A 24,943-nucleotide genomic window follows, 5' to 3' on the forward strand; every position below is an offset into this window, starting at 1 on the left:
CGGACCAGACAAGAGCTCTGAAAAGCCCTCACGCTCACCGCCTGCCGCCCCTCCAATCACGCTGCGCTCACGTGGTCGGCCGGGCCGGTCCTCGGCTTATGTAACACGCTTCTTGCACTCTCATTTGCCGGGTGAGTGAGCCTGACAATTTCCCTCTTTCGGTATAGCGCCCTCTTATCGGCTGAAGGAGCAGATCGTTACTTGAAAATATTCAAAATGCTTGCAAATGTTCAGAATATTGGGTCAATTGGCCCAGAAAACAGGCCTGCGAATGCTTCATATATAGAGGGCAACCCATGGTAGTGCTCGCTCAGTCCCAGGGATCAATGTGTTGATAGACTGATGCTGGAGATTCACCCAGACATGGAACAGACGGGTGTATACTTCCAGTCACGTGTTTGACGTAGAAGGCACGCGGGCAGTGAACACCACCACCTGCGCTATTGACTATCCATATTCTCATGGCATTATTCATCAGTTGCTCATTCGGCACTCCCTGCTGCCGATGTCTCACGAGACGAATTCTAAGACGACTCGAGGGACACGAGATGGAAGCTTTGTGCACCTCAAGCTTTTCGCCGACTCGGGCCCCCTCCAGGTGTTGACCGCTGTAAAGCAGAAGCCAGGTCCATCTCTTTCGCAATCGTTTGACTCGAGAATTGCAAAGGAATTATATCATCAAGCAAGGTAGGCTATCTAGCAAGAAGTCTCGAAATCATTCTACTGCACGTTGCTAATATAACACAAAGCTAAACTAAACCCTCTAGCAATACTGCTCCAACCACTCCATCATCTCCCCAACCGTCGGGCACTCCAAGAAGAGCGAGCTCTTGACTTCCAGACCGAGTTCAGCGCGGAATTTCTCTGAAAGAACAAGCGACATGAGGGAATCCACTCCCAACTGCACGAAAGTTGCATCGGCAGTCAGGTCATTCACGCCTTGCCCTGTTTCGTTGGCGATCAATTGCAAGCATTGGCCTACTACACCAGAGACCTCTGGCTGAGCAGCTGTCCCGTTGGGTCCTTGCGCATCTACCTTACCCGGCACCTCGTCCGCAGGCGTTTTAACGCCATTAGTTGCAGGCGTTGGTGGCTTCTCTGCTTTGGGCGGGCTAGGAGGCGCGTTGGTGTTCTGTGGTTGGCCATTAGGGAGTGGTACACTTGCTGGCTTAGCTGGTGGCAAAGCTGCCGGGGTAGGCTTGGTCACCTGCGCCGGCGCAGGAGCAGGAGCACGGGTAGCGGCCGGGGCAGAAGCAGCCATTGATTGTTTCGATGCTGCTGCCGCGGAGAAGAATCGATCCATGAGCAGACGTGGCACCTGTCGGAATTTGAATTCACCAACCATGCCGATAATCTGGTTGTCTTGAAGGATATACAAGTCACCGGCGTACATATGATCCTCAGGCAACGGGAACATGCGAACATAACTCTGGTACTGGGCACCTGGCTCCAGCTTTTTGGTCAGACGGAAGCTCTCATAGCCGGGCGTGACATAGAAGAAATCGCGAGTGTTGGAAGCGTCACTTCCATTCAAGACGAGGCCGGCAAGGTGGGAGACGCTATCAATCCAATGCGGCGGAGTGTGCCAGATGCCGTGGCGTTCTGGAATGAGCGTTATATCTGCACACGCTTCATGGTCATGGATTATCACACGCTCCATGCCTCGGTAATGATCCGCGTAATCGACAACGTTCTTGAATAAGGCGTATGCTAAAGGCTTTGACAGAGTGCTAGCCTTTCTTTCTGTGGCCATGCGTTCCAGTGCCTCAATCCGGCCAAGTACTAGATGCGTCATACGGTCCCATTCGGCGGTCCACTTTTCAGCGCTGCTCTCAAATCTTACCGAACCTGTAGCATAAGATTCAGTCGCCCTTTGGCCCGTTGCGGGATCGACATTGAACCAGGCAAGTGACATTCGTTGCGTGGATAAATCTAGGTGAGCGTCAAGGTATATCGGTTGTGTAACATTTTTGGCAGGGTTGGCCACAGTCGCGTGTAATACTTCCAGCTCGCCGACATTGAGATATACCTCTGATCCCGGGGCGACCTTTTTGTACAAATACTCACCCACCGTCAACATCTGATCGGTCCATATCGACTGGACGCTATCATTAGCCAACAACTTTCGTATGAGAGGACAAGTCATTTTCACTCACCGATGTTGCTACACCGCAGTTATTCATTCTATGCCCATAAACGGCCTCGAGGAAATCAGGATGTTGCAAGTCAGAGACGATCTTAAGGGTGGCCGTTCCCTCTCCAATGGTCTCTTCCGTAACCTGATGAATCAAAGACGTTCGCAATGCCGATGGCGGTGCCTGAGCAACCGGGGGTCCATTTGTTCCGGTATACTTCAGATGAGCCTTGTCCAACGTCCAAGTCCCGATGTACTGGATCCAATAGTCGACATCATTCCAGGCGTACTTGGGTAAAGTGAGCAAAGAGTATGCCTGCTCGGTGGCGCGGAAATACTCATACCAGCAAGGTGTGACACCAGCTAGATGCAGGGCAACAAGGTTCTTCGCCATTGTGGCATAGTTATCTTCGTTCCGTCGACATGACGAGGCCACACGCGCCTTAGGAATCAGACTACGCACGAACCCAGCGCAAATCGGATGGGGTCCGATATCCACCCACACTGTCCTGTCGTTTACCATTCCCAAGTCTTGCGCAGCTTCCAGGGCACCAGCAAAGTGGACGGGCTCACGTGTCGCTCGTGTCAAGTAACCGGCGTTGACCGTCTTTCCGTCAAACACCGCGCTTCTCAATAGGGGCGATAGGATTGGAACACTGGGGGCTTGGAAGTGCACAGTTTCCGCGACTCGCGCTAAACTGTCCAGTATCGGGTCCACCTGTTCAGTGTGGTATGCGAATGGAACATCCACCGGTACACACTTGATGCTGCTCGCTTCGAGTGTGCGCTGGGCGGCCTCGATGTCACCCTTTGTGCCACCGATAACCGTGTCGTTGAGCGTATTCTGGCAGGAAATCTCGTATTTTGCAGCTCCCAATAGCTCTCTCACCTTTGATACCGATGCACGCACTGAGAGCATTACATGACTGCCAGAAGTACAGAACTTCTCGATCAGCTGGGCACGGCGTCCGGCGAGGAAAAGAGCGTCCGCCACGGACAGTACGCCAGCAACGACGAGCGCTGCATATTCGCCCAGACTGTGACCGATCACCGCACTCGGCTGGAGACCGAGTAAGAGAATCCAGAGGCGGGCAAGGGCAATCTCGATTACGACAATGCTGAGCTGTGTCACAGTTGCCGGTGGGTTCTCCCCAACGCTACAGTCAATCACGGGCAATATCGAATGGAAACCTAGCCGTTGAACAACGTGGTCGAGTTGTAGGACTTCTTCGCGGAAGTAGGGGAATGTATCGAATAGCTCACGAGCGATGCCCTGATAGTATGCTCCTTGTCCAGTGAAGGCAAAGACAACGGGAGGAACATCCCCTGGAACTGGTCGAACTTCGCCGAGAGCTTCTTTTGTGGAAGCGTTGCGCAGGGATTCCTGCAACCCAGAAATACTCGAGACGGCGAACGCAACGCGCAAGCTGTAATGCATACGACGCGCGCAGGTTGTATAGGACAGGTCGGCCAGGTCGGTATCTGGATTTTGCTCTAAGTAGAGCGCTAAGTTCGCGATGTTGGCTTGAAGAGATTTCTTTGACTTGGCCGAGATCGCAATGGTATGAGTCGATCGTTCTTCCCTAGCAACGTCTTTCTTCCGTTCGGGACCGTCTTCCAGCAACACAGTGGTATTACCGCCATGTGCGCCAAATGAATTGACCATTGCAATTCGTTTCTTACCTGCCGGGCGTGGCCAAGGTGTGTTTGTCTGTGTTAATCGCACACGACGCTGCTCGAGGTCCTTGGGGATGGTCGGGTTCATGACTGTATGAATACCGATATGGGCGGGGATCATATTCTTCTGGTACATCAGCAGCACTTTCAGAAAGGACGCTATACCTGCTGCGGCCTCCCCATGTCCAATATTGCTCTTCACTGCACCGAGCTGCAATAATTGGTCAGGACGTCGAGCCGGTGATCGAGGCGCGAATACGTCTAGCACAGATTCGGATTCCACAGCGTCGCCAGCCTGAGTTCCTGTTCCGTGAAGCTCAATGAAGCTGACGTCCAACGGATTGACAGCAGCAAGATCGATCACCTGGCGGTAGTTGTCTTTCTGGTTGCCTGCGTGAGGATGCGTGATGGAGATAGCTTCAGCTGAGTGGTTCGTGGCAGCGGATAGGATAACAGCTATGATATTATCATTGTCTGCCTCCGCATCCTCTAGGCGCTTAATAACCACAGAACCAATCCCATCAGCACGACAATAGCCGTCAGCAGTCTCATCCCAAACCTTGCATTGTCCCGTTTTGGAAAGGAAGTGACCACAACCAAGACCGGCATAATTGTCTGGGTCGGTAATGATATTCAAACCCCCGGCGAGAGCAGTGTCCGCCTCACCTGCCCAGAGAGCCGAACACGCAACCTGAACAGCCGCCAAACCACTCGAACAGGCTGTGTCGACATTGAAAGATGGGCCGGGAAACTTGAAATAATAGTTGATACGCCCGTTGCCGAAGGCACGCACACCACCAGTCACCGCATAGGTTCCGATGTTCTGGGAAGCATTCAACTCTCGCCAGTCATCACTGGCTTGCCCGTAATAGGTGCCAATCCGTTTCGGGTTTGATGAGGCAGTTCGACCGGGAACGAGACCAGCCATCTCCAGCGCTTCATACGCCGTGACGAGCGCGAGACGCTGCATAGGATCTGTTTGCTCCGCCTATATCTGTCAGCTTTCTGTTTCCGCCGAAAGGACGCAAGCCATACTTCTTTCGGTGACATGTTGAAAAAGCCAGCATCGAACAATCCCGGTTTATCAACGAAGTTACCGTACGGGGTTGTTGCTGCATTATCGGTCTTGCCGCTAGGATCATAATGGGTCGTCAGGTCGAAGCGGTCCGCTGGCACGGTTGTGTGGACATCACGTCCCTGCTCCAGAATTTCCCAGAAGAGTTCCGTGTCGTTGCCACCACCCGGCATTCGACAAGCCATACCGACAACCGCCAGCTTCGATTGGGCGAATGAACGAGGCTGGTGAGTGCCATAGTCTTTCAAGGCCCAAGGGATCAAATCGACTAATTTGATCTCCATGTCGGGGAGCTCCTCCTTTATGGTTGCCAATATGCTTTTGAACACTATCGAAGTGCGGAAAGTCTCGATCCGGCAATAGCTCGGGTTGAGACCACCGATGCGTTGGATAATGCCCTCTGTTATATTGTCAAGATAGATGGTGCCAGTAAGTAGCTCCGTGCCAATGGCCGCGAACAGCTCGCCGGCTGTACGGGCTGGGAAAGGCTGGCCGGTATTGGAGGAATGAAGGGCAAGTCGTACCGGGCGAGATACCGGAATGAGAGACTCGGCACTGTTAATAACTGTGTTGATCGAGTCCTCATTGTACAAATGCGGCGCATGACACAGGCCGTCGTATACTGGGAGCGCGAAAGACTTGGAATACCGCAAGAGGTGTGAAGCCCCAAAGCAAGCTTTTATGCGTGATGGAGGGCCGCTTACACTCACAGAGGTTTTATCAGCGGCACTGATGAAGACCTTCAAGAGCTCTGGTGTGCCGGATTCCGAGTTGTATTGTGTCAGTTCGTTTTGGACGGCGGACTTTGTCTCTCCCGTGACCACATGAGCCCAGCTCAACACCGTACCGTCCGCCTGAGGTGCCTCGAACTTCTGAGACATTCCACTGACATATACTCCAAGTCGAAAGGATACCCGGACACACTCTGTACCATTTTGGGCGACCTCTGCTAAGTTGGTGGACAGGGCCACGCCAGCCGCTGCCAACAGACCGATACTCAGACCAGCAAGGGTAGTATTGTGCTCCCATAAATCCCAGTCAAGTTCCTGAGCCTCATAGTGCCTAAAGCCATGTCAGTCAGCTTTTCGATCTTGCATCAAACAAACATGGGTGCGGTACCCAATGAACATTCCCACTTCCAGTACAGTCAGAAGGGCACTCTCCATCGCAGCCCCAAGCGGGCCTTGACGGTAGTCACCAAGTTCGGCGAGAGGTAATATGGAGTGAAAGTGCGGTACCAAATCTCTCAGTGGCTGTGGAAGTGCTGCCACCTCTTTTTTGAGAACCAAGGTCGACTCCTCGAGAAAGGCAGCCAACTGCCGAAATCGGCGGTCCTTGCTGAGGCGGACCAGGCATCGGAACAGTCCTTTGAGATCATCGTTGGGAAACTCATTCCCGAAGAAGAGTAGGGTTGCGCTGTGCGTATTGTCCTTCATCATCTCTGCTTTTCGGGCTTAAAAGCTCATTACGATGAGGCTGAGAGAAGAACCGGCGGCAGGTTCGCAAAGCTACGAAGCGACATCGCCAGATACGTCCGGCCTTTTGATGTTTTTGCTTATCAAGGCCAAAAGGCCCGTACGGACTCACGGATAGTTTCGCAAATTGTGATGAGTTTACTATTCGTGATGAGACTCCGACGCTGTGTAAACCGGCACACGGGGACTTTTAGGGATAAACGAATGACTGGTCGAGCCTTCGAGTTGGATGAGCTGGATCTCGCATGCTCGGGTTTTAATTTCCCTACGCGCTCTGCACCATAAAATATGCCCGATTAAAATCCGTCACAAGTCGAGGAAGGAGACCGAAGAGCAGAGGCATCCCGATATTACAGACTCGAACCACACTCCCATGCTCGGTAACTCTATCGCATCTCTCGGTCCCCATTATGGCATTCAGAATACCGTTTCCACAGGACTTCTGGCAAGAATACCTTACCGGTCGGGAGAACACTATCCCTACCCTACCTGTTGTCTCGGACGTCTCTAGTCGTGTCATTCGAGTATTGGGCGGAAATGCTGGGCCTATGCGACTACAAGGAACAAACACATATCTCGTTGGTACAGGCAGATCCCGTATTCTGATTGACACAGGCCAGGTATGTCACTTCCATCTCAACCGGCACCGAGACCATTCACTTATTTGGCAGGGCATGCGTTCCTGGATCCGCGATATCACCCGCGTTCTGGAGGAACGAGACATAGAAATTTCCCATGTTCTTCTCACGCACTGGCATGGCGACCACACAGGGGGGGTGAAAGACCTGGTGAATTGGAATCGGACACTATCTACTCGCGTATACAAAAACCGGCCCGATCCCGGGCAGAAGAATATTCTCGACGGCCAGATTTTCAGCGTTGAAGGCGCCACTCTCCGTGCGGTCCACACGCCTGGTCACGCAGCCGACCACATGTGTTTTCTAATGGAGGAAGAAAACGCTCTCTTCACCGGCGACAACGTGCTCGGCCATGGATACTCGGTTGTGGAGGACTTAGGGCAATACATGAAGAGCATGCAGCAAATGGCGGATTTGCGCTGTCCGCTGGGTTACCCAGCGCACGGGGCAGTGATCGACGACTTACCGAATAAGATGATAGAGTACATCAAGCACAGGGAGTTCCGCGTGCAGCAGGTCTATGCTATATTAGAAGAGAGCAAGGTGGCCGTGCAGGGGCGGGGGCGGGGTGGCATGACGCTGCATGAGATTATTCTGGCTATGTATGGGGAGATTACGGATGAAGTTGAGAAGGCTCTTGCACCGTTCTTGAGCCAGGTCTTATGGAAGCTTGCTGAGGATCGGATGGTTGGGTTTGAGCCCGGGAGCGCTGCGAAGAGGAAGTGGTTTGTCAGTGCGCGGCGACGGAACTGATAGATCCGTCGCTTTTGACATTGTCTCTCATTCTGAGTTTGCAATCTCTCCCAAGTATAGTGTTGATACCAAAAACATGTCCTTCTTTGTCCAAGACCAAAGCCCTAAGCCCCTTTCTGTGCCAACTTCTGCTTCTCTGCAATCTCAACCCACTCACTGATAGGCCGATGCAGCTGATAAAACCTCTGCTTCGACCGCCTCACAGCATCCACGCACCGTCTCCAAGCCCCATCATAATAAGCCTTGACAGCCTCCTGCACATCCTCTCCCCTCCGAATAACCTCCACCAACTTCCTCGCCAACTCAACCCCATCAACAAGCGCATGATTCCCACCCTCACCTCCAAAGATAGGCATCGCATGCCATGAGTCCCCAACAAAGACAACATTCTTCCCAATACAACTATCCAAATCCCCCCTCTCCACCGAAACACACCTAACAAGCCAATTAAACACCTTATGCTCGCGCATCGCATCCCCGTTAATGAAAAGCGACCACGGCTCCCCCAGCTGCCGACTATTGATCTCCTCCACCAGCGCCTCCGGTATAACCTTTGCCTCCTCAGACGTGATGCTCGAGTTGAACAGCACATCGTCCTTCACACCAGGCCGCGAATAAGTCCAGTCCATGTGCACCGTGTCGCTCGTGATATTGCACACCGTCAACGGGGTATTGAACCCGTCGCCGACCCCCGCGACGATCGTCGACTCCCCCGAATGAGGCCGGATTATCCTTTCGTACTCGTCCCGACTGAGCCTGAAGTCCCCGTGGTAAACGAGCACAGGTAGGATTTCCGGAGTCACGGCGGGAAGGAGAATACTCCGCACTGTTGAATGAACCCCGTCTGCACCGATGAGGAGGGACCCCTTGTAGGAAGCCCCGTTATCAAACCGCGCAATCACAACCCCCCCTTCAAAATCGACTCCCACAAGCCGATGCCCATACCGCACATCAACCTCCTCATCCCCCGCATCCGCAACCCAACTCCTCAACGCATTCCGATTCGCCCTTAAGATACTCGGTTTCTCCTTCCCCTCCCTGGGCGGCATCATAATGACCTCCCCGGTCTGGTTATTCCGCCACGACTGATCGAGCCAGCCCCATCCCCCCAAGGCACGATCGGGCGCGACGCCCCGCGTCAGTGACGACAGCGGCAGATTACCAAGGCTCTTGAGGAGGGCGTTGAAGCCCCAGTCTCGCAGGGAGATTGCGTATCCCTGTGTTCGGGTTGAGGGGGAGGATTCGAATGTTATGCAGGGGATGCGGGAGTTTGTTAGGAGACGCGCGGTTGTTAGGCCTGAGAGGCCGGCGCCAATTATTAGGATTGGATACTGGGTGGGCATTTCTGGTTTTGAAGAGGTTGATTGGTGTGGTGTTGACTTGGGTCTAAGGTTGGTGGTTGAGGGCGCTGTGATTGATTGAGGTTGGGATACCGGGGGTGGAAGGTTGGATTATCACGAGATAGACTAGGTACCTAGCTAGCTAATGGAGTGACTTAAGAGCCGGACGGTACGTTTGTGGCTCGGATACTTAGGACATTTGCGCAGATGCTATAGATAGTAAGGTAGGATTTGCTGGAATTCATTAAGTATCCGGTGCAGAATACACAAGGGCGTTCCATGGCGACGTTGCATGTATTTCGAACAGAGCCAAGGGTCATAACATGACCGCAAGAAAACGTCTTCAAGAGACAAGTTTTAAAGATCGAATGGGTATAGATATGATCAAGGATATCAAACAAGCCTGCGGAGGGCGGTTTACGCTCCGAGACAGAGAAAGTAAGACCCTGAGGCCTGTGGATTAGACACATTTCACTCTATGGGTGCGCGTGTAACCTGTGCTTTTTTAGAGTCTTCCCACACACGTCGGAAAGCGACAAGAAGCGGGCAAGGCGGGCGTATCAAAATGAGACTCGCAAATACACACAAAGTTTTGCCGTTTGATGGTCAGGAAATAGTCGAATAATTGCGGTTAGTAGCCACTCATCAATCAGAAACACCCACTCTGCCATTCAGCTGCGTCCACGGCCCTTTTGTGCGCTTCTCAAAGCGACTAACTTTCGCTGAAGACCTGGTAGAGCGAGCTTCGTGTGCCCAAATATCGTCGTCTTTCCTGTCCTCAACCTGTCTATTCTCAAGAGCTCCTTCCAGATCCTGATTCAGCAAATTGTAGACCTTCTGTAGCTCATTCTCTGCCTGGTTTGCGCGCTCAATTCCATCCTCCACCCTCTGTTCCATGTATTCCTTCTCGTTGGACCCGGCCGCTGCGGACGCGAACGCCCATGCCTCGGCCATATTGACAACTGGGTCCTGCTTGGCAGGGTCTTGTTGGCTTGCAGCATGTCGGGAGTTAAGTGCTGCGGCCGCGTGCTTGAAGCGGGGTTGATGTGCGAGAATAGGATATTCAGGGAGGAGATGGCTCTCATCACTCAAGCGGTTGAGCATGCGTAGGGTTGTGTTCTTTTCTTTGGCGAGCATACCAGACAAATAGAATTTTTGTAGAGCGAGAGACCGCTGAGTTTTGGAAACTGGATGGAGAACGTCGCTGGCATAGGACAGAACTTCTAGCGGCTCTATTTGAGGCGCCTCATCCTTTGAAGCACGTTGTGGCTCAGGGGGTCGAGGGGTAGACTTGGTAGATGCTGTCAACACAGGCTGGCAAGCTCGACTAGCTGCCTCTAGCAGGCGCTTGCGGGTCTCCGTGTATGTGGCGTATTGTTGTAGGATCCGCGATCTTTGTTCTTCAAGGATACGAGCAGACTCCTCGATCTCTTCGGCGGGGAGCTCCTCCACAGGGCCTTCGTTGTTCTCACTACCGACGATCTTCTCCTCGACCCAATGTACAAGTTCATCACGGGTATGCTGAAGGGCAGTAGCTTTCACAGAGTGAGTAGGTTCTTCCGTATATTCGGAAGCCTTCCGAGTCTTCAATTCTTCGAAAAGCCTTTTTTCTCGCTCAAGCTGTGACTTTGCGCGGACAACGGCTTTCTCTAGCTTATGTACCAGCTCCTCGATGTCACCACCTGCGCCGTTAGACTGACCTCCGTCCTCGAACTCCTCAGGCAGTGCAAGCTGGTTCCGGCTTCCTCGGTTCTCGAAATCTTCTGGCCGAGGAATATCGCGCGCTCGTAGCTCATTAAGGTAATGCTCGAAGACCTGAAGTTTTGCATGCCGGCGTCGATCCCGGACAAGTCGAAGGTACGCCTGCAACTCCAGAGAGCTATCAGACGAAGGACCCGTCACAGCTTCAGAGCGCTCCGCAGCCAATTTCTCCAGGATCATTTGTTTCTGTTTCCTCGCAGCCACATTCGCTTGCAAAGCCTGCAGATATTCCCTCCTCAGCCCCGTAAACTCCGCCGGGATTCGCTTCACGTCCGATACCGCATTGTCCGAGGCACATAGGGAAAGGTGGGATTGGGCGAGACAGTCCGGGTGTTCGGGATCATTGTCGGCAAAGATGATATGCGATCGGAGATAGCTCGTCAGAGCTTGTCGGATACGGAGTGCCTCCTGGCGACTCTTGATGTAAGGAGCGAGAGGCTTTGCGAAGGGAGGAATGTCAGAGGGGTGGAGAGCTGTGGCGGACTCGTGTTGAGAGGCCATTGGGGGCGGGGAGAGAGACGATTATCAGCGTTAAAGCCTGTGAGATCTCTGACACAACGTTCACTCAATCTGAAACGCAAATATGCTGCGGTTCGTCGTCATCGTCCTGTTGCTGTTGGATGTTTGTTTGTTGGCTGCGTAAACCGAGATCACTAAAGCAGATGCCGGTACCGTTCACGTGACACCATTGCTTCCAATCAGCAAACACTGCGGCTTCAATACGGTGTTCACTGCAGCCTCCAGTGGAATTTGATAGTTCCTCATCATACTGCATCAATAGCGCAGACTCTGGCCATTTTTAGATACTGTTCGGGTCTTGGAAGAGCTCAACCTCAGGACGGGCTGATCTGCGGCTATACTTCGCCTCGCTTTGAATGCGATATGATATCTTCAGCTTGGAATGCGTTCCCCAGAGCTCGCTTACTATTGATGCGCGAGATGAGCAGGGGCCATTCTTGGCTCCATACCGAGCTTTGATTCGCTTGGAGGTTTCGAAGCTTCTGATACGCTGCGACTATCTATATAGTACCGACTACTGACAAGGGTGCACAATAGTCCAGACCTATATAGGGAGAACCTGGGCCGTTTTCGCTGCCCATGTTTGGAATTGCCATCCAAACCTATTTTAACTCTTATGGTCCTCTTATGGAAACCGAACAAAGCTAACCGGCGGAATTGCTGACATGTCTCATGCATTCTCTTTGTCCATCGATTTGCCTTGTCTCTGGCATGTTTCAAATCATCAAGGGGGTTGACTATTATTTACTGACCTTCCTGTCCGACACATCATGGACTCTCATCTTTCTCGTCATCAAGCCCCTTGAAGGGTAGATGAGCTGCTCATCCTCTTGTCACACTTCACATTTCGCCTCACTTGTATCCCTGTCTCGCAAACGCCATCAAAATGTCTCCAAAAATCGCTCAAGCCCCTCTCTCACAGCCAAAAACGCGGCGTCGGGCTGCGACAGAGAGATCTAAATCCTCTAGAGCGTCCTCATTATCGTCGCAAGCAATGAGTCCTCCATCGATTCCAGTGTGTCCAGACCTGGATCCAGGCAACCAGGCCGCTGGGATGCATGCCCGTGCAAGAGCAACATCTGGTAAGACTGAAATGGATCAAGGAGCACGATCATTCAAGCATTAACTGACATGAATGCTCAGGACCTCTAAGGCAACCGAAACCCCTCTCGCCCTCCGACATCCATTCAATCCTAGAGCAGGAACAAGAGGCAATGGTGAGATATCAAACCACACCCCTCTGGAGCTCTGATCTAATCGCTATCTTCATAGGTCAATCGCCTTTCAAGAGAGCTCTCTTTGCTCCGTCATCAAACATCTTCCGTCGCCTCAACCGCCTCGTCTACCTCCACCACGCTCAACGACGATACGCTGCACGGATCACCATACATGCCCGGTCCGATATACCCCACAACATCACGACAGCATCGCTCGTCGTCAAGCTTAAGCGGCACATACTTCCCAGTGATCCAGGAATCACGAACTAGCGGTCGGAGCCGGCGCCCATCTCTTGTGTCTCCGTCCCCTCGGTCCCAGAGCCTGATATCAGTGACATCGCAGCCTCAGGAACGAAGACGCGACGCGTCAGCTCATATGCACAGCTCGCGCTTTCCTCGCAGAAGTTCGCTCTCGCAACAGCGGATACCGTCGGGATCGGGATCAGGCGGCTTTCCTTTAGATGAGATGGCTCCAAGAGGAGATGTGGATTCTCTTCTGCATGAGAATGGGGTGCTCAGGCGGCGCATTCGGACTCTTGAGCTCGAGCTTAGCGTACAGAAAAGTCAAGCACTTTCTCCGAAAGAATAGATGAGCATAGCCAGCAATTGAACGATTCCACACCAGAACCCAGTATTGGACGGTCATGACTATGGTGATGTACTCAACCCCTGGCTTCATGAAGCACTTTTCCTAGAAACAAAAGCAAGTATCCATTTTATGTAGCTTCTCCAATGTGCTCAGCTATGGGCTGCGGATTCCTTTACCGAGACCCAGCGGCCATTGCCATTCTGTTCCCTCCACCACACCTTTCCTGTTTACCTGGAACCTTGGAAGTCGCAGCGAGTAGCGCAGCCAATCATATACCTAATGTATCATTTAGGACTTTCGCGGGGGAATCCGACCGTTATGTTAGTTGCTTCATAAAAGATCATTCTTTGTTATCTTGATGGCTGCACACTAGGTAAACATTCAATTGCCTGACCTTCTCTGTTGTCCTTTGAAAGATACAGCCATCTGGACCACCTTTGTCGATTATACCGGAGGCGATGCAAATCTGAAGGCAGAAACGCTGGGGTCATTGGCTAGCAAGGGTTTAGATAGCTCCTTATCATTTTCAGGCTCCCGCATTAATCCAGACCGTGCCACATTTGTATACTAAATTAAAATCACAAGCTCGCCCCTCTGTGGCTGAGGCCAACGTCATCGGATGTGGCGTCATGCGTCACTGTTCGATCAGATGGATAAATACCCCGCGGCCAGCCTTGCCCTGTTCCTGTTCATCAGTTCATACTACTCTATCCCTCTACAAATATCTCATCTCTGTCTACTCTTTACATCGTTTCTATTCAAACATATATTACCATAATGTCGGACCACACCACCGTTCACGTTTCAGACATCGCCCCTGCCACCTCCGACAAGGAGGTCCAGGATTTCTTTAGCTTCTGGTATGCATTCCCCTCTTTTAGCAGAGAAATTGGCTCTAACAAAGCACAGCGGCAAGATCATCAACATCTCTGTCACTCCGTCCTCCGGCGAGGCCAACGCCCCCAAGTCAGCCACCGTGACATTCGAAAAGGATGCGTAAGTCTATCTACCCCGCACCACACCACCTTCACCCATGGCGTCATTATTCACCAACTAACACGCAACACAAAGCGCCGCCAAAACCGCCCTCCTCCTCGACCAGACCCAGCTCGGCCCCTCCGTCGTTACAGTAAAAGCTGCCCAGACAATCGACGACATCGCCGGCTCACAGAGCGCCACCGCCGCAGACGCCAAAGACGAGAACCACCACGACCTCGAGCAAGAGGACAAGCCGCGCTCGCGCATCCTGGCAGAGTACCTCGCCCACGGCTACGCCATCAGCGATCAGGCCCTGCAGAAGGCCATCGCCATCGACCAGAAGCACGGCTTCTCCTCGCGCTTCACGAACGTACTAAGCAACTTCGACAAGAAGACCGGTGCTACGGACCGCGCGAAGGGCCTCGACGAGAGCTACAAGCTTAGCGATAAGGCTGCGACTGGGTGGCGCGGTCTGCACAGTTACTTTGAGAAGGCGCTTGGCACGCCCTCTGGTCAGAAGCTGCGCGCTTTCTACTCGCAGACTGATAAGCAGGTGAGGGATATTCACACCGAGGCGCGCAGGCTTGCAGACTTGAAGGCTGGCAAAACCGAGGCGGAGAAGAAGGAAGGTGAGGGTGCTCCTGTCACTGAGGCTGCTGCTCCTACTCCTGCCCCTGGTGTTGACCCCGCCGCTGCCCCGGCTGCTCCGGCTACGACTGAGAAGGCGTAAACGCCGAAGGGGCTTTACGTGTTGTACCTTGCTGGCTATTTTCACGTTTCATGACCTTGTCACTGTGCTTCTAGCATGATGTCATTTTATTCTCTTCGATGTTCATGTTCATACTCAAATTTCCGTTAGCTGTCTGGGACAGAATACAAATTGGCAATAATGACATCTGAACCATGGCCGATTAAAGTATTACCGTCGCTTAGAGACATAAGAACTCTAGCGCACCCTTGAAGGCATAATAAGTCTAGACGAAATTGACCACTAGCAAAATTTAGCAAAATTGCACAAGTTCTTGGGGACCTGTGTTCTACTTAGCCATTAATCTTTTACAAACTCGACATACAGTCTAGAAAACTGATGGCAGTATACCAAACAGATACTTTTGACCTTAAGCAGAAACGACGATATCATTTCCGATTCAATCCCATTCAACTCAATTCATGACATCATATCATATTATACACAGAAACAAATCAACCAACAACTCTAGTTCCCAGTCCCCTTCCGAAACTTCGCCTCCTCCAGATCCTCAAGGGGATGTTTCGGGTTACTACTCAGACCCCGCGTCTGCTCGTTCTGGTTTTGCTGCGCGTTGTTCGCCTGGTGCTCGGGGTCTTGGGGGCCGCGGCCGGCGGCGGGAGGGCTGTTCTCTTGCGCGCCGGTTTGGCGCTCGGGGGGTGGGGATTGGCGGCCAGGGTAGGGGGCGGACATTTTGGTAGGGTTTGGTTGGTTTGAAGGAGGGGAGGTGCTGTTAGTGAGGTTAGACAGTGTCTTGTGAGTCAAGGTTGGTGATTGACTGACCTTGGTTGTTTGTGGTTTGTGATAGGTAGGTAAGAAGGTAGGTAAGAAAGTAGGTAAGGAGAGCAATTGAGTGTTTATAGTAGTAAAATTTTCCAGAAAAGCAAAGGATTCCCGGGTGTTTTTATAGCTGGAATAGCTGCGTTTCGGTGTGAAGGTACGTCTTCGTTGCCATCATTATGACGTTCGGGTCTATAGTCAAGGACTCAAGAGCTCATCCATAACGGATCCACGAGTCCACCTGCTACAGTATTGCACAATTACGAATCCTGGACCATAGTACTCTTGAGTAAGCATACCCTGTAATCTGATTAGATTGCTATAGAAGGTCATCGGCAAGGATATGCTTGGAGTTGATTTCTCAACTATAGGTCACGTGGTCACTGACATCAACTATTATCGCAAGCAAGCATTCTGCCTGCGTTTCGTGCACAGGTCATATTGTAAGCTCTCCTTTAGAGGAAGTAGGTATAAAATGGATTGCTTATGCTCATGCATGCAATGATAAATACAGAGAGATATAATTCATTATAAATTCGGCGCACGAATGAGGGTACTGTAGGCAAGGCAGGTAGAAAGGGTCTGAAAACATGCATGAGGACTTTTGACATTGACATTGATAACAAAATTCGTAACCAATAATAATATGCAAAAGGGGTCAGGGTCAATACTGTCACTGTCATTCATGAGGGTGAGACACAAGGAAAATAGAGCAAGAAAAGAAAAAAGAAAATCTGGCGACAGAACGTTCTAAAACCTTGGACGGGAAGGAATAACAAGCATAGGTCACGTTATTGACAGGGCCAGCGGCCTTTGCTGCCACATCGACAGTTAAAAGCGACTCGAAGAACAGGAAGTGTCCAATCCAACCAACCAAAAAGCGAGACTCCGACATTGCATCTTTTATATCATAGACTATAAGTTGCGTCTGGGGTCGTCAGGACGTAATCGGTTCATTGCCTCATATCATCCACGACTACCAGGTACATTTTAGTTTCGTCAACGCCAGGGCAGGTCTATTGGTTTCCGTTGGCTTGGAGAGCAGCCTGCTCCGCGGCCTGGTTGCTGGCGGCGGCCAGGGCCTTCGCGTCAGCTTCATGGAACACCGACTCGATGATCTTCTTCTCTTCCTCGTTTAGAATGTTCGTGAGGTTGTCGTATAGCTGTGGTTGTTCTTGTTGAAGGTCTGGTATTCGATTAGCTCATGTCTCAATATTGGGGAATGTGACGTATACGTACTCAGGAACACCTGTTTGAACAGCCCATAAGGCTCGACCTTATCCAGAGGAGTCTCGAGTAGGCTCTCCTCGTCAAGCTCATCGTCATCGTCATCCCCAGCAAAAGATCCGAACTTCTGAGCCTGCAACAAATTAGCTAAGAGTCGAAACGCAATCTGTTGCTAAAACTTACCTCTTTGTTCAAGAAGTCGAGATAGGCGGCACTTTCGTCGGGAATATCGCCCTCGGGGCCGGCCTCGGCTTCATCACCCTCAGTCCACTCGACCTCACCATCCCAGTCGTTGCCCTCATCATCGTCATCCTCGTCCTCGTATTGGAAGTCCGACTCCTTGGTTGCGTCTTCCCGGTCTGCGGAGAATTAGTCAAAGGCTGATCTATTAGGGGTGCGGGACACTCACTCTTGACAGCGGCGGGCAATGTGTGGAAGAGTCGGGTGACACCCTGGAGCAACCTAGGCCAGCCCTGCTGAACGCTTTGCGGAACGTCGGCGGGATTGAGAGTGAGCAACGAGGTAATAGCAACAATCGACAGCGTCTTGTCGTGGACGCGCTTGAAGCCATCGATGCTAGAGAACCAAGCGCTGAAGAATTTGTTCGTCCACCCCTTCGACTCGAGAACCTGCAGACTGAGAACCGGGTTGTAGTAGATGGCATTGATGACCATCTCCATCAGGTGGAGACGGTAGGACTTCGTTCGTGCCTCTCCGGCGTCAATGACACCCATGGCAAGCTCAATGAAAACAGGAATGTACCGGTCGACACAACCCCGCAGGTTGAGCATGACGGTTTCGGCGAGCTTGCATCCGCAAATTCTGTCAACACCGCCCACCTTCTCATCGCGGAAGATGTCCTGGACCATACCGACAACGGCGGCAAGGTAAGCGGGGTTCTGGACCATAGTCTGAGAGCCGTAAGCAACGTAGTTGTCGAGAGCCGGGAGCATGTCTTCCAGGTACAGCTCGGCACCCGCCTTAAAGGTCTTGTGGATGAGCTCAAAGGCCTGCCACATGGTGGGGGAGATGGATTTGGAGGCGAATGTGCAGCTGTCGATAATTTCAAACACCTCGTTGTAGAGGTCGTAGAGCTTGTTTTCGAGGGTGATGCTAATGACGGGCATAAGGATTGTTTCGAGGTGCAGGAGAACGTCAGGCGTGCTCTCCAGGGTGAGGATTAATGTACCGATAGTCTGCAAAACACCAAGAGCCGTGATACTCTTGTCATCCAAGAAATCGCCATACGTATCTTCCTCGTCCTTGGCAGCATTCCTTTCCAGAAGTTCGCCGACAATACGCATGTAGGTATCGCGCAACTGCTCACTCAGGGCAACCGCGAAAGGTGTCAATTCAGCCGAGAAAACTTCAACGAAGTCCTCCATGACGTTAGCCAGGGCATCTACATCGACCTCGTTGGCGAGCTTGAGGAGCTGCTGCATGATTTGAGGAATGTTCTGCTGCATCGAGGTGCGAATGACGTCGTGGCGAATGAGAGGCTGAAGGGCGAGCGCCGCCTCAACACGGACAGGCAGTTCAGAGTCCGTCATGGACTCGAGGATATTCCGGTAAATGATCATGAGGTTGTTGGGGTCCTGGAAATCGAGCTGCTCAAACTTCTCCAATGTGTCACAGGCACGCGCACGAAGGAATCCGTGGGGGCTGCGGAACTCAGGGAAAACATGTCGGACGAAGAAATATTCGACCTGGTCTGCGATCGGGCTCTTCTTGCCCAAAATCACAGAAGCCAGGGATCCAATCATGCGCAGAGCACCCTCCTTCTCCCTCGGCAACTTCTGGTCATCCGGAGCAGCCTCGTACTTGCTGACGACTCCGTTGACGAAAGTGAGAATCGAGAAGGTCTGCTTCTTGCGGTTTTTGGTAAGAGTGACCAGGAAATTCGTAGCGGCAACGTCGGGCGCGGAAACCTCCTCGTAGTAGTTCAACTTCCGGTGCAGATATTCGGACGGGTCCGTCTGGAACAGTTCGATGTCCTCGTCGCTCTGGCACAAAATAGGGAAGACGAAGTGGGCGATCAGGTTCTCCATGTGCGGCTTCAGGTGATCCCACATTGACTTCGGCTTGACGCACTCCTCGAAAAAAATCAGAGTATAGGAAAGGGCGGGGTTGCTCAGCCATTGACCCTTGGACACATATTTGTCGATCTCCTGCAGATATCCCTTGAGGATCTCCGGTGCAAATGTTGAAATGAATCCTTTAGCATAGCCAGTGTAATCGGGATTGCTGGACTTCGACATCGTCGTGGGGTTACCGTATCTAGGAGGTCGTATTAGACATGACCCAGAACCACTTTTTCGACGAGTGTACATACCTGATGAAGAGACGGTTCAGGTTGGCATACGCCCATTTCTTGCATTTCCACCAGTGGGACAATTCTCTCTCCTCCTTGGATTCCATCATAGAGTTCGCCGGGGGCTGCTTGGCAATGATTCGCAGGAACAGAGTACACCAGTCGACTGTCGCCTGGTGCGATTGGAGGTGCGGCGAAAGTTCAAACTATCCACCCGTCAGTTCTAGCACTTTGCGCACAAAATAGCCGTCCATATCACCCACGTAAATAGCATGTTTATATGACTTCACCACGATGCGGAGCATCTCCGCCGCCTCCAGACTCTCCTCATCCACGAGCTTCGACCCGATGCTAAGCAACTGAGGGAACGAGTGCTCAATGATCTTGTCGAATTCATCCCGCTTCTCCCCCGCCTTGAATCGATACACGCGGCAAATAGCCAACAAGCACTGAAGACCCGCATATACCGATCCTGCATCGTTCGTGCCGAGCAGTTGCATGGTGATGTCCAGGAACCCAGGCCATTGTTCGGGGAAGTCATGCTGAAGGATTTTCTGGAGGAGGGGGACGAGCTGGGCGCGAACGTTCGGAGGGGTAGATACAAGGGCCGGAATCAGCCTCTCTCGAAAACCGGGCTTCTCATTCTCGGGGATCGGTGTGCGCAGGGGGCTGTCTTCGAGGGTTGACCAGCCCCGGTTGATTCGGTTCTTCAAGTAAACACCCGCTGAAAGTACCTTGCGTTAGTAAGGCCGGGTCTCACGCAGCAAGCCAGCGGTGCAGGCAGTAATTATCCAAAGCGTCCCAGTCCTCAAGATATAAAGAAATGCAACGACAAAACGTACCCGACAGCTGAACGGCATTAACCTGCTCCCCCTGCAGGATATCCAACAGAGCGTTTATGAAACCCGGTTGCGTCTCGGCCTGGACACAACAAAATCCGTTAGCAAACACAGCACAGCACCAGAGGCAAAACTCAAAACACCCCCAGCCCAGCACCTACATATTTCAAATCAATCTCCGCCTGCCGTCGAATATCAGCATTAGCATCTAGTGTCGACTGGATGCGGTTCCGCAGAGCTGCAACATCCATCTCGCTCCGGTAACGGACCCCCTGGCTGCAGGAATCGGAACTCGAAAAAAGAAAGAAAAAACGAGAGCCCCTTGACAGAGTGGGGTTAAAGAGAGGGTCAAAAAGGATGAAGAGCGGAAGATATTATCGAGGGAGGATCAATAAGGAGGCACATTTGGATTTCTTTCTCTCGTGGATTTTCAGGCGGTGTTGGCCCCGCGCCTAGGGCAGCGAATCAGACCGCCGGATGCCCCGCGCGGTAAGAGAATTTTCCTCAGGGTTTGGGTCAGGAAAAGGGCTTTGCTAGCTAACCTACTAAGTTCAGTTGGGAATATTCTCAGACTATCTTCAAGGTCGAGTCTCTGATTCTAAGTGTAAACCGTTATTGTGGACTGCCAGTTGTCGTGCCTGAATCCTGCATGTTGCAATCACGAATTCGTCTGGCAGAAAAAAAAAATAAAGACCGGCCTGCCCACGTGGTTCTCAAAGCCACCCGAGACATTGCAAGAACCAACTGGAGTACATACAATAGCAGTAATTCTAATCTACATATACAACGACGCCGCAAAGATCACATCCCGCTTAATCTTCTCCTGCGCCTCCTGCATCTTTGCGTAAAGCGTCGGATCTCCAACCAGCTTGGCAGCATTTTTCACCTCGCGGCAGGTCTCGTCAAGTCGGGTAATCGTCCGTACAATGGTTCCCTCCATCACATCCGTGAGGTCCGTGATCCGGTTGAATGACATCCCCTTGGCCCACTCGTAGACGACCTCGGCTAGTCCAAATCGGGGTTGACTGGCAAAGTCGTTGATATCCTCGGTGGACTGGAGCACCTGGTGCTGGATTTGCACGTCGTTCACCTTCTCTGAGATTCTGACGATGGCTTCCTTGCCCTTTTCCAGGCGAGGTGTTAGCGTCGGAGTGTTTTCCGTCTTTTCCTGGAACACGAAGGCCGACAGAAGGGCAACTATCTCGTCTGGCTCATATTCGGCGAGAACGTTCTCCAATATCAGCTCTGTCAAGACGAGCTCATCGACAGAATGAATTTCGCAGGCCACCTTTCCTTTCAGCTGGACGCGGGACTGTTCGTCGACAAAGCCCAGGTCCTTCAACACCTGAATACGCTGCTCGTAGTCGGGTAGAAGCTGGAGATTTTGATCCGACATAAGTTGCTTCAGCTGGGAGATGTTCTCCTTGATCTGCCACTCATCACGTTGCATCTCGAACTAAATAGACGTTAGTCTGCAATTATTATTTGAAGCTGAAGGACACATACGTGTTTCAAGAAATTAGGACACTTCAATGAGTCGCATGATTGGGCAGTGCTTGCTTGCTCGCGTCGTTTATCGAGAATGTCACGCAGCTGCAGCTCCTTGATACGACCCCAGTCTAGCTCATCCCATGTCGGCGTAGTCCAGGAGCGGCATAGCTTGGTAAGCTCTTTGTCTGCGAACTTGATCGCCTCTATAGAGAGATTGTCAGCTGATCCTTTTGATCAGAAACATTACAACCAACCTTTCTTGATGTTGAGATACCACAATGGGCCATTTTGCTTGACAATGGTATTAGTAACGCACTCAATGTCTGTGAGCGGAACTTTGAAGACTTTGAGAGTCATATCGGTCACGCGTGTAGGTAGAGATTCCAGGAATCCACGAAACGCGGGCAGGAATGGGAGGATGTCGCTTGGATGGCGCTTGGTGGACAATTTGCCTATCTCGAGGATTTGTATGACTGGGTTGGCGCCGCCTCCAACTTCTCGCGTTATGACACCTGCGGTTCGGAATCCGTCCTGCACGACCATTAGCTTAACCTAGATTTTGTAGATACGTAGAAGGACAATTACCTTTCGATATACGACCAATCGCTTGGGCATAAGAAGGCGTTTTCCAACAGGTGACGAGAGAAGATTGAGGTGTAGCTCGGCTGTCAATCTCTCATACTCAATCGCTGCGTCATGGCATATAGCAAGATCTTTATCACAGATCTCGCAGGGCTCTCGTTTGATCTTCTCCAAGCTGGCTTCGGATATCTGTACCTGCTTCTCATGCTCGGGAAGCAAGGCCTGAGTGGCATTCTCACTGAAGCTTCTTTTGATCATTTCTTCGATCTTTAGGGCCTCGACACGTAGTAGATTGAGGATCATGTTGTATGTGAGCCTGAACTGGGACCGGAGTTTTGTTGGATCACCAAGAATCATCTTTCTCAGTGACCCAGCGGGAGGCGCTTCGTCCTTGCCAGAATTGACGATAATCACATACCCAACATTGTCGAGGCCTCTTCGGCCAGCACGTCCTGCCATTTGAGTGTACTCGCCAGGAAGTAGATCTCTGAATCCTTTGCCATCATGCTTGCGGAATCCTGAAAAGACAACCGTACGCGTGGGCAAGTTGAGACCCATGGCGAACGTTTCCGTAGCGAAAAGAACCTTGACCAGGGTCTTCGCAAACAAGATCTCAACAATTTCCTTCATGATCGGTAGCAGCCCACCATGATGTACGGCAATACCTCGGCTCAGCAGTTCGCGAAGTCGAAGAATCTGCGGCAGTGTCCGGTCCTCCACTTTGAGTCGAGTAAGAGACTTCTCAATAGTCATGTGAATAAGACTCTTCTCAGAAGCGGTACAGAAGTCCTGGTTGGACAAGGAGTCGGCGTTTTGCTCACATCGTTTCTTTGAGAAGACGAAGATACAAGCTGGCAACAAGTTCTCTTTGCGCAGGTGCTGGACAACTTGAACCCAGACTGTCTTGTCCTGCTGCGCACTTGTACGTCCGCCGCCTCTTCCTGTACGAGCAATGTTCCCTGTTCCTCGGTTGGCTGGCTGGCCCCTACCTCGTTGCGCGCCTCCACGTTGTTGTTGTCCGCCGCCTCTCTGTCCACCTCTAGCAGAAGCTTGTCCACGTCCTCGTCCTTGAGGTCCGCCCCTGCTTGCTTGGGATTGTGCTTGGGCCTCAGCCGCCTTCTGAGCCTTGATTTTGTCCTTTCCGGACACAATACCATCTGCTTGTTTCCAGCCGTTCTCGAGGAACCGTTTGTTGGAGTCAACAATCTTGAATTTGTCCTTTCCAGCCCAGAGATAGTGCTCAAGAGGAACAGGCCTTTTAGCCGTGGATATGACATAGATATCCTTCTTCTTTGTCCGGCCAACCCAGGACGCAAATTCCTGGGTATTCGGAACTGTAGCAGATAGAAGAATGAGGGTGACATGCTCGGGGAGCATGATAATGACTTCCTCCCACACGACACCTCGCTCAAGGTCGTTCACGTAGTGAACTTCGTCAAAGATCACAAACTCCACATCTCTGATGAGGTCGGCCCCACGGTAAAGCATACTCCGCAGAATCTCAGTAGTCATGATCAGACAACTTGCTTCCGGGTTTATTTGAACATCACCCGTCAGGATACCAACGTCGTCAAATTCATTCTTGAAGTCGCGGAACTTCTGGTTACTCAATGCCTTGATCGGTGAGGTATAGATAGCCTTTGTCATATGCTTAGCTGCTAACGCAATAGCGTACTCCGCGACGACGGTTTTACCGGCTGATGTATGTGCAGCCACGAAAACTGAATCGCCGCCTTCGAGATGGTAGACAGCTTCTTTTTGGAACGTATCCAGCTCAAATGGCCACTCACGAGCCATATCTGGCACAAGCTCATGGAAATTGGGAATTTCCTTGTTGACGTCGACAACATGCGCCCATTCCTTACCGCCCCTTCTCTGGACGGCGGAGAGCAGAGGAGCGCGCGGCTCTAGAGATGGGAACTCAACAGGTAATAGTGAGTCGATATCCTCTTCTTCTTCGTCCTCATCGCTCGCTTCTTCGTCTTCAATCCTCACACCTCCCATGTCGGATAAAGTCTCGTCTTGTTCCGGATTGATACTGCTTTCCTCTTCCCGAAGTGTGTTCTCCACCTCCTCATCCTCTTCTGCAGCTTCCTTAGACTTCGCCTCCTCGAACTTCAATCCGCGCGAGAATCCAGGAGCAACTTCTAGAAGACCTCCCTCTGTCCCAAAGTTGATGATTCGATCTAAACCAGCGTTCTTCGCAGAAGGTCCAGAAGCCCCTGCAGCCTGTACTTCCTCAATCTCGGCAATCGCCTCAACGCCATCGAGACCACCAGGGGCAAACGGGAAGAACCCCGCCGCGCCCCTGACAAAATCAGCCCGGCCTGCAGGTCGCCGAAGTAAGGACGTCGAGTTCTTCGCGTTAGCACTGTTGGCAGGGACAGTGACTTCGTGATACCCGGTGACACGCCCTTCAAGACCCTCGCGATCGAATCGGACGATTGTCCTCGTTTGAGTACCAGCGATTTCAAAAAGGTCTTTATAGTCCGTTGATACGTCCCATCGCCTGATACTCGTTAGAATATCATCAAGAAATGGATAACGATAAAACCAACCTCTGCAACCGATTCAACCACTCAGAGCTGAACCTCGGAGACGGCGTCAAGAACTCATTTTCTAGATCCCGTTTCAGCTCTGTGGCGGACGGGGGCGCTCTGTGCCTAGGTGCGCGGTTCTGATAAGTCCCGTTCTCTTCTTGAGCAAGGCGGTCATCGAAGCTCTTCCCGCCTACTCCCTGCGAGTTCAGGTCGAGACCCGCTAGGGTCGATGTAAGCGTTTCCATTATTTCTTAATGGCTCGAGTCAGA

At 51.9% G+C, this 24,943-nt stretch overlaps 8 protein-coding genes across 8 annotated transcripts; 3 read left to right on the forward strand and 5 right to left on the reverse strand.

The window, feature by feature from the left end:
• Positions 1-763: 763 nt before the first annotated feature.
• BDV17DRAFT_292381 (uncharacterized protein) lies at positions 764-6,325 on the reverse strand (the record flags this gene model as incomplete). The annotated part of the gene is made up of 4 exons (XM_073762350.1): positions 764-2,098; positions 2,157-4,799; positions 4,847-5,948; positions 6,006-6,325. 4 exons carry the CDS (start codon positions 6,323-6,325, stop codon positions 764-766), a joined length of 5,400 nt encoding a protein of 1,799 aa, XP_073614477.1.
• Positions 6,326-6,476: 151 nt separating this feature from the next.
• Positions 6,477-7,752, forward strand: BDV17DRAFT_299091 (beta-lactamase-like protein; the record flags this gene model as incomplete). The annotated part of the gene is made up of 2 exons (XM_073763814.1): positions 6,477-6,981; positions 7,033-7,752. Exons 1-2 carry the CDS (start codon positions 6,772-6,774, stop codon positions 7,750-7,752), a joined length of 930 nt encoding a protein of 309 aa, XP_073614478.1. The 5' UTR covers positions 6,477-6,771.
• Positions 7,753-7,804: 52 nt separating this feature from the next.
• BDV17DRAFT_121082 (FAD-dependent oxidoreductase) lies at positions 7,805-9,416 on the reverse strand. Its single transcript, XM_073754013.1, has one exon. The coding sequence runs from the start codon at positions 9,093-9,095 to the stop codon at positions 7,857-7,859; it is 1,239 nt and encodes a 412-aa protein (XP_073614479.1). The 5' UTR covers positions 9,096-9,416; the 3' UTR covers positions 7,805-7,856.
• BDV17DRAFT_121093 (uncharacterized protein) lies at positions 9,417-11,566 on the reverse strand. Its single transcript, XM_073754014.1, has one exon. The coding sequence runs from the start codon at positions 11,352-11,354 to the stop codon at positions 9,738-9,740; it is 1,617 nt and encodes a 538-aa protein (XP_073614480.1). The 5' UTR covers positions 11,355-11,566; the 3' UTR covers positions 9,417-9,737.
• A 588-nt stretch (positions 11,567-12,154) lies between these two features.
• Positions 12,155-13,353, forward strand: BDV17DRAFT_121095 (uncharacterized protein). Its single transcript, XM_073754015.1, has 3 exons — positions 12,155-12,454; positions 12,516-12,589; positions 12,645-13,353. The coding sequence occupies exons 1-3, from the start codon at positions 12,259-12,261 to the stop codon at positions 13,176-13,178; spliced, it is 804 nt and encodes a 267-aa protein (XP_073614481.1). The 5' UTR covers positions 12,155-12,258; the 3' UTR covers positions 13,179-13,353.
• A 457-nt stretch (positions 13,354-13,810) lies between these two features.
• vip1 (putative actin cytoskeleton protein (VIP1)) lies at positions 13,811-15,636 on the forward strand. The gene is made up of 4 exons (XM_073754016.1): positions 13,811-14,038; positions 14,088-14,174; positions 14,250-14,785; positions 15,263-15,636. Exons 1-4 carry the CDS (start codon positions 13,956-13,958, stop codon positions 15,328-15,330), a joined length of 774 nt encoding a protein of 257 aa, XP_073614482.1. The 5' UTR covers positions 13,811-13,955; the 3' UTR covers positions 15,331-15,636.
• Positions 15,373-15,862, reverse strand: BDV17DRAFT_292387 (uncharacterized protein; the record flags this gene model as incomplete). The annotated part of the gene is made up of 2 exons (XM_073762351.1): positions 15,373-15,634; positions 15,846-15,862. 2 exons carry the CDS (start codon positions 15,860-15,862, stop codon positions 15,373-15,375), a joined length of 279 nt encoding a protein of 92 aa, XP_073614483.1.
• An 838-nt stretch (positions 15,863-16,700) lies between these two features.
• Positions 16,701-24,919, reverse strand: BDV17DRAFT_282513 (SKI complex RNA helicase subunit SKI2; the record flags this gene model as incomplete). Its single annotated transcript, XM_073760213.1, has 13 exons — positions 16,701-16,870; positions 16,924-17,044; positions 17,095-17,270; positions 17,321-19,188; positions 19,244-19,428; positions 19,486-19,946; positions 20,065-20,143; positions 20,223-20,279; positions 20,987-21,517; positions 21,568-21,755; positions 21,807-22,083; positions 22,138-24,643; positions 24,693-24,919. The coding sequence occupies 13 exons, from the start codon at positions 24,917-24,919 to the stop codon at positions 16,701-16,703; spliced, it is 6,846 nt and encodes a 2,281-aa protein (XP_073614484.1).
• Positions 24,920-24,943: the final 24 nt, after the last annotated feature.

The sequence above is a fragment of the Aspergillus undulatus genome (genome assembly GCF_047715775.1).
Source record: "Aspergillus undulatus strain CBS 261.88 unplaced genomic scaffold BDV17scaffold_32, whole genome shotgun sequence".
Lineage (NCBI taxonomy): Eukaryota > Fungi > Ascomycota > Eurotiomycetes > Eurotiales > Aspergillaceae > Aspergillus > Aspergillus undulatus.